The sequence below is a fragment of the Trichinella spiralis genome (genome assembly GCF_000181795.1).
Source record: "Trichinella spiralis strain ISS 195 chromosome Unknown Scfld4, whole genome shotgun sequence".
In the NCBI taxonomy this organism is placed as follows: domain Eukaryota; kingdom Metazoa; phylum Nematoda; class Enoplea; order Trichinellida; family Trichinellidae; genus Trichinella; species Trichinella spiralis.
In genome coordinates, this window is record NW_003526943.1 from 11,539,016 (window position 1) to 11,552,124 (window position 13,109).

Consider the following 13,109-nt stretch of genomic DNA (forward strand, 5'->3'; position numbering starts at 1 on the left):
GCATGTATATAAAGGCAAAAGATTAAAATGTGCTCATAATGCGTAATCATTTGTGTTCAAAAGTGTCAAAAAATTAGGTCTGTATACAAAGCGGTTAGATTATCCATCTGTATTTGACGATCAGATATCAACTCATAATGCTATTCGCGTTGTTCTAGTAATATGTAAATTATTAAAATACTTCACACTGAGCATTGATTCATTGTGAGGAGTATTCATTGTTTATCCAGTTTGTGGTCAGAGTGGTGACACATTAATTTAGAAATAGAATTAATATTTTCCATATTTGAAATATATGGACATATATATGGTTTTCATCGGTTGCTTCGAAAACAATAAATAACACACTATTTTCAACCAATTCTCATTAAATTTTCAGTCAATTCAATGAGTTTATTCATAACTGCTGAGTAAATAGCATATTTTCAGTATACAGTTTTCATGATTGTGTTTTAATACATTTAAATCATAAAGTTATTATTCATGAAACGCAAGCAACAAAAATATGAAAAATAAATTCTTATCATCTTTTATCTAAATTGTATTTAATAACCAAGATATGTAAAAGAAAATATAGAAATTGCATATCTTCTTACATTTAGTTACATAGTACACTTTATTTAATAATAATGATCTTTTTATTTGATATTAGAATTAGTAAGATACAGTACATCTGATAAGTGATGATGCGCTATTTCATAAAAGATGAATTTTAAAAGGATAATACAATAAAATAGTTCAAATCTTTATATTATCTATTCTTAAATAATTAGTTTCAAATAATAATTCCAAATTCCGAAACTCTATATGTCAAAATTTATCATAAAAATATCAACAACAAACCCACAACTAAAAATAGGGAAAATGATTCATCTGTCAATTTCATACATTTTTGACATTTACGTATGCTAATTTGTTTAATTTCCGCATACTAATTTGTTTGAGAAATGAAATTCAAACAAAGTCAAGTCTACGTCTGCTTTATAAATTATACCAGATATTATAATGATGTACACATTACGAAATCTAATTTATGATGATTAAGATTGCAATGCATTGCTTTGCAAAGATAAGAATTAGTTAACCTTTTCCCAAAAATGTATCAATATTTATTCCAAGTTGTTAGTATAATTAAAAATTCTGCTTTTGAAACAGTTATATAAAAGACCATAACTTCAAGTTAGACCAAACTGCTAAATAAAAGTAATTTAGAAGAGTTGACTGATAAAATTTTAAAATGTGTTTGAGAGAATTTAACTTAAAAACATATTTATTCCATTGTAAATTATTACGGCTGTGGATTTAAATTTGGGCTCAAATATACTGCATATAAGAAATAACACATTGCAGTTATATGGATAAAAGTGTCATATAGGAATAGTATATTTCGTCTTTGAACAAAAAATTGAACTTAACATTTAAATTATAAAAGCAGTACACCAATATTTAGTTTCTGAAGATTATTTCAATAAACTGTAGAAAGTATCAACAAGTTTGTTCCATGCTGATCTAATCATGTGAAAAAAATGCAATAAAAAACTTGTTTAAGCATGTGAAATTTTTTGATTTGTCACTGAATTTAATCATTTTTTTCACATTTAATTTTAAATATACTGCAGTGACCAGAAAATAATTGTGTGCGTAATAAGCATAGTTATGCACGTTCCATTTATAGCATTTCTATACATGCTAAAAAAGAAACTATAGCTAACTTGAAAAAACTGAAAATACTTTTCAAATTTCAATTAACATAAGATAAATACTGCTGTGATTGCTAAAAGTACATGTCCTGAAATATAACGTAGTAAATTCATGCTCGAAAGCGCTGAGTTTATATTTCCAAAATTATTCCTCTTTGAAAAGTAAAACATGAGATTGCAAATTCTAATTTTACAAAAAAAAATCATGCAAAATCTTTTTTACTGCGCAGGTTTAAGTTGGAACTGCTCATGGAAGAATGACACTCGATAAATGAAATAAGGAAAGAAAAAAACTGGAATTATACCCTTTCATAGATTTTAATAAAATTTAAAAATATATTTGACAGTATTTATTTTTCAAAAATATCAAAAAGTGTTCAGCAAAAATGAAATGATTCGAGGAATTTCGTAAATATATTTTTTAATTTTTATTTTAATGCTTATTTTAATTTAAATGTTTTTATTTGGATCAAACTGAATGCAATTTTTTGAATTTAATAGTTTCAATTTTTTCAAGCTAATATTTTGCAATAGCTAATCATATATCCATTAAATGTTACATGATGTAATAGTATTAACTCGAATACACGAAGAATGTAGTATGTGTTAGTTGATCATAACTTAAAAATATTCATAAAAGCAATACATTTCAAATATATATGTATATGTATATAATGTATATATATAATTAAAATACTAAAAGTGCATACATATATACATGCATCTATATATAAAGAAAACAGGAAAAACTGGATAAACACCACTGCAAAATCGTTGCAAAATATCAATTTTTAAAAAGTATGTGCTTTATATTAATACTCAACTTCAAGTAATAAATTAAATACTTTCAGAATTGAAATTTTATTTAGCAACTGCTATAATTTACTCTGATTCAATAATTAGGCAAATATTACCTGAAAAACAAAAATCTTACTGTATTAGAATTACCGTATTTAAGCAGCTGAATTACTCCTCCTGCTCATTTAGATAGTGAAAGTTCAGTCATTATTTGTATTGTTCATTTGTTTTGAAAGAAACAGCTTCTTGTTTAAATATCCCATTAACTAGAAAGTTATTTAGTTTAGCGTTTTTTGTGAAATGACTTGTCTTCCTGTCAGCTAATCTTGAATATTTATCTGCAGTCAGAAAACTTTTTGAGCATTTATTTTCATTGTTTGCAGTGATTAAAGGAATTATAGTAAGAGAACTCAGAATTGAGTTTTCTCTAATAACAAACATTTACCAGTGTTTATCATATTTAATAAGTTTTAGCTTTGATACGGTTATTATTTTATGTTACGTGTGATAGCGCACTTTTTTAGTGGTTTTCCAGCATGCATTTCTGTCGTTTAGAGACGTTAAAGAGTTTTACTTAATGTGCTGCCATTTTTGCAGCGTAACATCAGCAACGTGTGCAAACATTCATGAAAACATTTGCCGGTTGTTAGAAAATTCTCAACTACTTTTCTGCTTATTCAAGCTTGCTGACATTTTAGTCATTTTTATGCGCCTGCGCTTTTCTGATAAAATCAGTCACTTCTCGGATGCAGCCTTAGAATGTTCTACAGTGTATTTAGCTATTTATTTATTTTTAATTTTTTTGACGGAAGTGATTATATTTTTTGTTCATTCGAGACGGTTATTTTTATTGATTTTAAAGCATGATTCGCGTTTTACTTTCTGATTCGATTAGCAGTTGGAGTTGTTTTGCCAAGGACGAAGCACATCACCGTGCTCACGTTCATTAGGCGCGAATCGTGAGCATATAACATGATTTCAGGGACGTTGTCCCATAAATGTCGTGTTTGATGACCATGGCCGTGCTCGATGACCTGCTGTTCTTTAGCCAACTGGCCATTAAGCAGCGGAACAATAATCAAATCTGTTCACTTCCTTGACCTAACAGTGCAGATACGGATTTCCTTCCGTCTCAGCACAGTATCAACTATTCAAATTGTTCGTTGAAATTTTAAAATGAAAATTTAATTTAGATTGTGCTTTGCTTTTGCCACTGCTTCATCAAATACTCGAGTGAATGAAATAGTTGATGGGCAACAAGCAAGGCGAGAAATATTTATTTGTTATTCTTATCTTTTGTTTGATGAAATTCATTGAAAAGCTTGTATTATAATTGATTTCAGGTAGTTCGAGGAGAAATTCTTCACCGGTGCAAAGCATGGATTCCATTATAGATTTTGAAGCAGCTCAAGCTTACGAACCTCTGGCGTTTCATTTGATCCATGGTGACAATATTCGCTTGAGTGAAAATAGAAGGGTGGCAAGACGAGAAAAATCATTCTGTAAAGTAAATTTTTTGTTTTCTTTTTTTTGAAAGCATTCAAATATGAATGTTGAAAATGAATATTTTGGCAGGTTATCGAAATTTATAATTATTGAATGTTGTGTCAAAGTTTTCTTATGCTTTTGAATCCAGAGTGAATGAAACGTCAATCTGACGACTATTTTCAACAGCAGTTTCGAAGCTAATTAATCTTGAATAGTTCGCATTCTTTTACGCGTTTATTATGTGAAAATGCAAGTCAAATTCCAGTTTTTACTGTAGTTGATTTAAGAATAAACATTAAAAGGGTTGTAGGTTTTTTTTGTTCAGTAAAAATCGATTGCATTGAGCGTAGAGGTAGGTGGTTTGCTTTTATATATTTAAAATTGCATTGTATTATTTTGATTTTATTATCTATTTGAGTTGATGAAATGTGAAAATTTGAATTTTAGCTTTTTGATGAAAAAGAAATGTTGATTTTAAAATAGATGACAGCTTTTTTTAAAGTATTCTTTAGCGTTTGTAATATGTTTGATGTTCATGAAATGAAGCGGATATTTATTTATGAAAAATAGTGATTGTAATAGTACAATCGTATGTGATTGTGAAATTATTGTTCAAATCAATAATGGTTTGTGTGTGTTTGTCACTTTTAATCAAAAAGATGACATCATCAGAATTGAAAGTGACGTGGAAATTAATAATTTTTTTACAAGTATAATATTGAGGAAGTGAATTTGATTGCAATTTCAAATCGTGCATTTTTTCATAAATTATCGATGCATCAGTTTGATGTAAACTGGTTGTTGATTTCATTTGTGCGCGGCAAAAGCGTTGCTAATCTAGACCTTGAGGAAATATGCAATTGGAAATAACGGTATAAGTTTTCTGCATAAAATATCTATATTATTAAATTATTTCGATTGATCAATCAGTTGCAATTGTTTTACATCAGTAAGTGAGGTAAATTTTGTTTCTGTATGTATGTTTATCACACAATTAGAATATATAAATTGTATTATTTTAGGCTTTGGTATTCAGCAATCGACCGGTGCAAACGAACGAATATTTTGGTTTTAAAATTATCGAAGTTGATGACTCTTGGAGTGGTACTTTGAGAATTGGCATAACGAACTGGAATCCGAAAGCTTTGCAGTTTTGTTTGCCAAAGTGATAATTAAAATTTGTTTGTTTGTTGAAGTGAAATTATGAATGAATTAATGTTGTTGTTTGTTTGTTTCATTTTAGATTTGCATGCCCAGATTTGATCGAGTTGAAATGCAGTTGGGCAAAGGCGATCAACGAGAGGTATTGCAAGAAGGGTCATCGTTTTTTGTTTTCTGTTAATAAGCAAGGCGAAATGACATACACCGTGAATGGACATTCACGAGGACTCTTTCTCAGCGGTATTAAAAGTTGGATGGAAATGTATGTTGTCATTGATATATACGGTCATTGCAAGGCGGTTCAATTGATAGGTTCGATTATTTTTATTGCAAATTTTTGAAAACAAACGAAAATTTTAAATTTTGATCTACTCCATTTAGGCGAATGTTATTTTGCAGCATCTTTTTATTATAATATTAGTGAAAGTGTTGCGTTAAATGAAAATCGTACAGTTGTTACGAAGCATCAGCCTCAGTCGACTAGAGCGTACGCTTTTGTATGCCAGCCGTTCACCAACGATATTGTTCTTTCAATTGAAGTATGTGCGCAGATTATGGTTTAATGAATAATTTTTTTTTATTTTTTGGCTTTGTTGTCAGATTTTGAAGCTTTCTGGTGGAGTTGATGGCACGTTGTCGGTCGGTTTTACTGGACAAGAGTTGTACAACATTCGTCAGGAATGGTTGAAGAATAATCACTTGAGCCATTCCACAGCAGCTAATAAGAAAGCATGGATTTTGGACGAGCGTATTATCCGAAACTTGTTGCCCGGTGATAGGATTCAATTTTACATTACTGAAAATGGTATTATTGAATTGTCAAATTTTGAATTCCTCCTTGATTTTAATAATTTCTTCTTCCTTCTTTTTCAGGTGTATTTTGCATGATGAAAAACGACAACAGACCAGAATACTTGAACGTCATTGACAATCCTGATTTATATTTGTTTTTTAATTTATGCGGAACAGTGACCAGTATTCGTATAGAAGGTGAAGAGAGATGTTGTGTTTTCTTATTGATGATTCTGAATGTTGTGCAGGTTATAAGAAAATGGCTTCCTTGCCAGAGTTGAAGCATTTTACGGATGCGCTGATTCGTGCCGAAGAAGTTCGCCGGATGTCGCCGTCATTGAGGAACGTTCAACGACCGCAGCCTTCTCAATTACGGGTTGAACTGCCGCCTCCAAGTTGGTGTTTTATAGACTGCTTAGTGATTCATTCGCATTAATATTATCTTTCAGCTGATACTCGGGTTGTCGATATGCCTGCTATTGTGAATGCCGTTGGTAATTTGTCTGTCATGTCGTCGTCAGACGAATGTAGCAGCACTGGGGTCGACGAGAGACGACGACAGACTGCCCTAGGGCAACTGCCAGTGAAAAATGCTGTTGTTGGATGCTTGAGTGAATCTCAGACGTCGTCGGATGTGATAAACAGAGCAACAGGAGCCTCTTCAAATGATAATCGTTCGAAAAGTGAGCCTGAATGGGACGACGCGAATGAGTGCAAAGTTTGCATGACTGCCCAAGTAGACACGGCCGTTTATTCTTGTGGCCATTATTGCATGTGCTATCCGTGCGCCATGGAAACGTTCGCCAATCACGGATGCTGCCCAATTTGTCGTGAGACAATCAAAGATGTGATGAGAATTTTTAAATCATAATTCTCACGTGTCATATTCATCACATTTTTTCTTTAAAAATATGTTTTACAACTACTTATTCAAAGCTACATTAAAAGAAAATCTACTTATTGTATGTTTTTCTTTTCAATAATAGAACAATGATAATTGATATCATTGTTCAGTTTCAGCTTTAATTTGAAATGAAGTATATATATATATATGTGTGTAAAATTTGAATTTTAACATTTGCTGCAATGCGAGCAATGACAACGAAATGGAACAATTTCAATTTGAAATTTAAATTGTATTTTAATGTAAACTAAAAATCAGCAATCAAATTGTAAAGTTTAATGTTTGTTTAAAGTGATCTTTTCCGTTTGGTGTCTTCGTCATTGTTAGCTGTTGTCTTTTGCTAGACGGCGAGAGAATTTGAAAAATTGTTTCGCTTGACTATTTTCTGGTTTTTTTATGCAACCAATGATGAGCGAGAAAAGCAAAGCGAAGAATGATTCTGTGAAGTCGGATTCCGATTCCAAATCCAAAGAGAAAGAAGACTCGCAGCGTAAAGCAACTGCATTTGGCAAGCTTGTGAACAAAATATCCGGTCGTTTGAAAGGTTCTGATGAATCATTAGCAAAGAAGAATGCCATAGTTGTGAAGGAAGCAACATTGGAAGACATACGCAAATCCAATCTGATCAAGTGACCCGTTGAATTTTTTGTACTAAATTCTTCTGTACTCAATTTTTTTCCTTTTCAGACCGTCCAAAGATGGAACTATTGATCTAGTAAGATGGATTTTTTCTTCTATATTATCATTCTTTTGCAAATGATTTGTTTGTTTTTTCAGAATCAGCCTATCCAACCGTTGGAAAAGTATCACTATTATCACGGTTGCGTGTCGCGTTATGATGCTGAAGAAATTTTATTAAACCATTCTCCCGGCAATTTTTTGATCAGAGCTTCCAGAAGACCAGGCAATTCGTTGGCAATTGTGTTGTCGATTCGAACAACCAGTGGCATTAGCCATTTTGAAATACCAGTGGACAATTTTGGTGTAAGTTTTTATTTTATTTATTACCAACCAAACGCATATTGAATTTGCATTTATGTGAAAATAAATTTAAATATTGTACTTTTTCAGAGATTCTATTTTAACGATTTCGCTTTTGAGAACCTTCACAGTTTATTGATGTATCATTTTAAACACTTCTATCCTGTGACTTTGACCACCAATTATTGCGTTTACTTGAAACATGCAATAGATCGAACTTATTGGGAATTTGACGATCGTCAGGTCCATTTGGAAGATACTCCACTTGGTGAAGTAATAATATTGTTGGTGGATTTAATTGAATTGATGATGAAAATTGAAAAATGTTGCTTCAAACAGGGTAACTTTGGTGCCGTGTATCGAGGATATGTAGATATTGACGGCAAACGGCAATTGTTGGCTGTGAAAACGCTTCAAGATCCGGACAATGAAGAAGGTCGTGAAGAATTGCTTCGTGAAGCTAGAGTATTGCGCAAGCTCGAACACGTCAACATCACCAAACTCATCGGCGTTACCATTTCATCTGGTGCTACAATGGTGCTGTTGGAATTTTTGAATGGTATTTAGAAATTTATTTTATTTAAACAAATATTCTGTCGATATCAAACTGAAGAAAGAAAAGCACGGAAAACATTCTGTTACTCCTTAAATTTAGGCGGTAGTATGGATAATTATTTGAAAAAGCATCAACTTTCTCCACGTACGAAGATGAAATTGTTATCAGATGCTGCAAATGGAATCAAATATATTCATTCGAAAAGTACACAATTACGGTCATCAATTAATTATAAATTATTAATGTTATTGTAATATTTTTATTTTTTTAAAGATGTGATTCATCGCGATTTGGCAGCCAGAAATTGTCTACTTTTATTGAACGAGGACAATCATCCAGAACGGGTTAAAATTACCGATTTTGGCCTCTGCGTGGAAGCGGTTCAAGTTTATCGCACGACTGATATCCAATGCATCCCTGTTCGTTGGAGTGCACCTGAAACGCTGAAAGATAACGTTTGGTCGCAGAAAACTGACGTTTGGAGTTTTGCTGTGATTATTTGGGAATTTTTCAACGAAGGCAGCCTTCCTTATTACGATATTGAACCGTTCAGTCCAATAATTTTGCTAAAGGCATTGGCAGGAGGATATTGCCTTTTAAGTACACCTGAAATGCATCCACAGTTGGTCAGTCTGATGGCGTCATGTTTAAATTTTGACTCTGACGAAAGGCCAACTATGGATATGGTTTATGAAAAATTGCAAGTTCTCATATCATCTTCAGTTCATAAAAACAAGAAAGCTTCTGCTTGAGAAGAAATCATCATTCTTATATATATACATCGATAATTTTATAATGTTCATTTCTAACATGTTCAACGAACAATATTAACGAACCATATTTTCATTTATTGCAATTTAATTTATTTAATCATTCAGTAATGAAATTTTATTTATTTTATACAAAAATATACATTATATAAAAAATAAATATAATTTATTAAACACATCGTTACAAAAAAAAATACCGAGAGAGAATTAATTATCCATGCAATGCAGTGCAGTAATGCAAGATGTATCATTGTTGTGCAAGTCTTAAGAAAGTGTCATAGATACTATATACTGTAATGCAGTAGTGCAAGTGAAATTTTTACAAATTATGTTTCTTTTTTAAATCAAATGAAGAAACATTAACTTTTGCAAATGATTGATAATATTTTTTATATTAAATGATCATTAAAAAAGTAAATCACATAGCAAAATTTCAATAACTATCTTATTCCATTGGAATGGATAAAGTATAATTTTGTTTGATTATATGTTTTCTGTGTTAATTATTCATTGTTGTTTAGTTATTAAAAATATTCTTGTACTTTAAAAAAAGAATAAATAAATAAATAAATGCAATGAAAAAAAAGAAAAGAGAAAATGATAATAAATATTAATGCAAGTGAATAGAAAAAAAATGATGACAATGAAACAATAGCAATGCTTGGAATTTTGGTCGAATGTAATTACTTTTTAAGCAGGAAAGTGAAACTGTGCTATGGAAAATGGAAAGAAAAAAAGGAAGAAAATTTTAAATGAAACTGAAATAAAATGTTAATAATGCAAAGAATAAATGATAAGTTGTATTAATTTTGAATTATTGGATGAGATTTTTGTAAATACTAATCATCTTCATTGTACATGTATATATATATATAAATGTATAATTAAATTTCAATTTTTGCTCCAAAAGTTAATCGAACTTGCGTGGATATTATATTAGTTCTGTCGATTTGACAGGAGCTGTCTTTTGTAATTGTAATTGCTGTTGCGTCATTTTCAATGGAACTGAACGGCACGTGATCTGCATTTTCTTCTCAGGTAACATTCAATGCTTCAACTGCAATGCCTTCCTTCCATTTTGGAATCTTCAACGGTAAACATGCTACACTGAGAATGCATTTTTTCAATGAATGTCTGACTGACTGACTGACTGACTGACTGACTGACTGACTATACCGATGACCCAAACCAGCTTCCTTGTCGAAATTAGGAAACGCTTCTTCCGATGACGTGCTAAACACGAAATGCTTCCATTAATGCAATCTTGTTTGCCTGCCATCAGGAAAAGTAAAAATCTCTTATAAACATTTTTTCATTTCTCCAATTTTATTTATTCTCCTTCGAAATTCACTTCACACCAACACTTGGTCAACTAGGCAAGTATTCAATTATTCTCATTTATTCCACATTTTCTTCATTAAATATTCAATTCATACTCTTCCTCATCAACATCATCATCATCATCATCTTCTTCTTCTTCAATTATATTCACATACACTTGATATAATTTAATATGAGCGTCTGATCAGGTTAAGATAATAACATGAATATTCCATTGAAATATTTGCATTTTTATTTTAATAATAATATTATCCGAATTTTCAAACAGTCTTTCTTCTTTCTTATTAGTGTATTCTTAAAAATATCAAGAAATTTACCAATTCATCAACCAAATTAATACTTTTCAAATGTTAAAATTTGAAAAATTGGCATACTTTGGATTTATTTTGAAATTCTCCATTTACATATATATCAAGCTTTCAAAAAGCGTACAATTGGCCTGTAAATTTAACATTGCGTATTGTCATCTGATGTGTTTAGCAGTAAGTGAAATTATTGTAAGTGAGTGAATTTGTAGTAAGTAAGTGAAATCGTTATCTATTATTATTTATACAGTTGTATTTAATCTTGTATTCAATTTTGCTTTTCTGATTTTAAAATTTACAATTGCAAATAGCATTCTTTTTGAATCTTTTTAAATTGACATTGTCAGCCTACAAGTTAATAAATTAGTAAAGCTTACTTTAAAAATTTGAAATATTTATCAAAAGAGGTGTTGGTAAAATTATTTAAATAACGAACAATAAAATTTCAATTTATCCATTTCATAATAAATTTAGGTAAATTTATTATTCAAATTTTATCACATTTCATATCATAATAATATTTTTAACATATGTTTAATTACCAAATGAAAATTTTTATTTATCTAAGCACATTAACTTTCGCTTCGCAAGATATTATTTTTGAAACAGCATTGTTTTGAATTAACATAAAAATAATTAATTTTAAGAAAAATAATGATATACAAATCAAATAAATTACAAAATTTATAAGCACCGTTTTTGAACCGTTTCTTATAGAAAATCCTTTGAATTTTATTTCAATTTGATTATTATTTCATTATAATTATAATTATAATTTTGAATGTGAATATTGGTTGTCTCTTTTATTCTTTCTTTGTCATGCCATTTTTTTTGCATCATATTCAATAACATTAAAAATTACATTTAATAAAATAGTTTTGATCACACATGTGATAACAACTTGATATATTTTAATTATTAGCATAAAGTAAAATTTAAAGTACGTTTCCTTAAAATTATTCAGTTCTATAGAAAAACCCTCTATGTAAAGATACAATTTCATCAATTACTTCCTTTTATGCATGGAAATGTTATGATAAATTGCCATTTCACTATGAAACAAGAATTTTAACTTGAAAAATTTCCCTTTCTATATCTTAAAATTGCTTATTTTTTTATAAAAATAAAAAAGCAGTTTAAAAATTTTTTAGCAAAAAAGAATGTTGGTTGAAAGAACTTGTTTAATTTTCAAAAATGTTATACTTGTGCTGAAAACAAACAAATTTAAAAGAAAAAACGCACAGTTTCAAAAATTGACAATAAATTAGATGAAAATAGTTGTTAAGTGTAATAAATTTCAATTAAACGTCCAAATTAACGCAGCTTTACTGAATCAAAAGCGGTGCAAGTATTCCGGTATTATTGTGATGCTCAGGTTCTATTGTGAGAGGTGAAAAGGTAGTATCAATTTTTGCGTTGATGAAACTGCAGCGCATGGTCGTTGCATGCGGATATTGCGCGGGCGTTCAGAGAAGACAAGGTTTCGGGGCTAAGGAAATGGTGAATGTCTACAAGAATTGGGAGATGAATGACTCTGTTCAGGGCAACACACCGCGGTGCCTAGTGACGACAAACGACGACACCTACTTTCTCAATGTCACTTTGGATCAAGTTCTACAGGTTGATTGCCAGCGTTGGAATGGTAAAAGCGCTTACAACCTTGAAATATGGGTTAGACAGGTCATTGTCGCAACCAGCCGCGAACATGCGTACCATGGCAAACGTGAGCATGAATTATTATATACAAATGATGCAGGGGCTGGTGGGCTTTCCAGTTTCTAGCCGGTCGGTCGGTTTTTATAGCCATCTTGACGCTATCGTCACCATCTACGGCACAGGACGAGCGTAGTAGTAGGAACGTCCGCATTGGGAGGTCAAATTGTCGCTTTTCCAAAATTTTTCTTACAATATTCACTGCCATGACCAGAGCCGTGAAACGTTGCTCTTTTGAGCTTGACTGAACTGAACCGTAACTGAACTTGTCAATCGTCACCTCCCCAAACCGCGTTGCATTCCATTCAACCCTTTTCTCATCTCTTTTTCACGCTTCTCATCTGCCACTTTAACCAAATCCAGTAAGCAATCAATAACCCTCTCATGATGTTTCTTGTTCATACACATATCTATCTATCTATATATATATATATAGATATAGATATTTATTTATTTATCGTTATTATTATTATTCATTTTCTTATTCATCATTTATTTGATCAATAATTTATGTAAATATGATTTCGAGAAAATAATAATAAATGAAACAATTACTCATTATTTACTCATTGATTTTTTTTAATTTCTTTGTCTTCTTTG

At 30.7% G+C, this 13,109-nt stretch overlaps 3 protein-coding genes across 3 annotated transcripts; 2 read left to right on the forward strand and 1 right to left on the reverse strand.

Annotated features, from left to right (window-relative positions):
* Positions 1-3,496: 3,496 nt before the first annotated feature.
* Tsp_06642 (neuralized family protein) lies at positions 3,497-6,810 on the forward strand. The gene is made up of 9 exons (XM_003378580.1): positions 3,497-3,584; positions 3,842-4,005; positions 5,009-5,151; positions 5,230-5,459; positions 5,547-5,686; positions 5,748-5,952; positions 6,021-6,137; positions 6,188-6,334; positions 6,389-6,810. The coding sequence occupies exons 1-9, from the start codon at positions 3,497-3,499 to the stop codon at positions 6,808-6,810; spliced, it is 1,656 nt and encodes a 551-aa protein (XP_003378628.1).
* A 429-nt stretch (positions 6,811-7,239) lies between these two features.
* On the forward strand, positions 7,240-9,132 carry Tsp_06641 (putative kinase domain protein). The gene is made up of 6 exons (XM_003378581.1): positions 7,240-7,472; positions 7,531-7,558; positions 7,621-7,827; positions 7,915-8,383; positions 8,480-8,584; positions 8,654-9,132. Exons 1-6 carry the CDS (start codon positions 7,240-7,242, stop codon positions 9,130-9,132), a joined length of 1,521 nt encoding a protein of 506 aa, XP_003378629.1.
* Positions 9,133-12,477: 3,345 nt separating this feature from the next.
* Tsp_06640 (hypothetical protein) lies at positions 12,478-12,917 on the reverse strand. Its single transcript, XM_003378582.1, has 2 exons — positions 12,800-12,917; positions 12,478-12,758 (listed from the first exon to the last, which is right to left on the reverse strand). The coding sequence occupies exons 1-2, from the start codon at positions 12,915-12,917 to the stop codon at positions 12,478-12,480; spliced, it is 399 nt and encodes a 132-aa protein (XP_003378630.1).
* Between the last annotated feature and the right edge of the window lie 192 nt (positions 12,918-13,109).

Coding starts and splice junctions, on each gene's coding strand:
- Tsp_06640 (XM_003378582.1), bottom strand. CDS start 12,917: ATGTGTATGAACAAGAAACATCATGAGAGGGTTATTGATTGCTTACTG. Junction 12,759..12,799: donor GTTGAATGGAATGCAACGCG/GTTTGGGGAGGT, acceptor GTTACGGTTCAG/TTCAGTCAAGCTCAAAAGAG.
- Tsp_06641 (XM_003378581.1), top strand. CDS start 7,240: ATGCAACCAATGATGAGCGAGAAAAGCAAAGCGAAGAATGATTCTGTG. Junction 7,473..7,530: donor CGCAAATCCAATCTGATCAA/GTGACCCGTTGA, acceptor TTTCCTTTTCAG/ACCGTCCAAAGATGGAACTA. Junction 8,585..8,653: donor CAAATATATTCATTCGAAAA/GTACACAATTAC, acceptor ATTTTTTTAAAG/ATGTGATTCATCGCGATTTG.
- Tsp_06642 (XM_003378580.1), top strand. CDS start 3,497: ATGTCGTGTTTGATGACCATGGCCGTGCTCGATGACCTGCTGTTCTTT. Junction 4,006..5,008: donor GAGAAAAATCATTCTGTAAA/GTAAATTTTTTG, acceptor GTATTATTTTAG/GCTTTGGTATTCAGCAATCG. Junction 5,152..5,229: donor TTGCAGTTTTGTTTGCCAAA/GTGATAATTAAA, acceptor GTTTCATTTTAG/ATTTGCATGCCCAGATTTGA.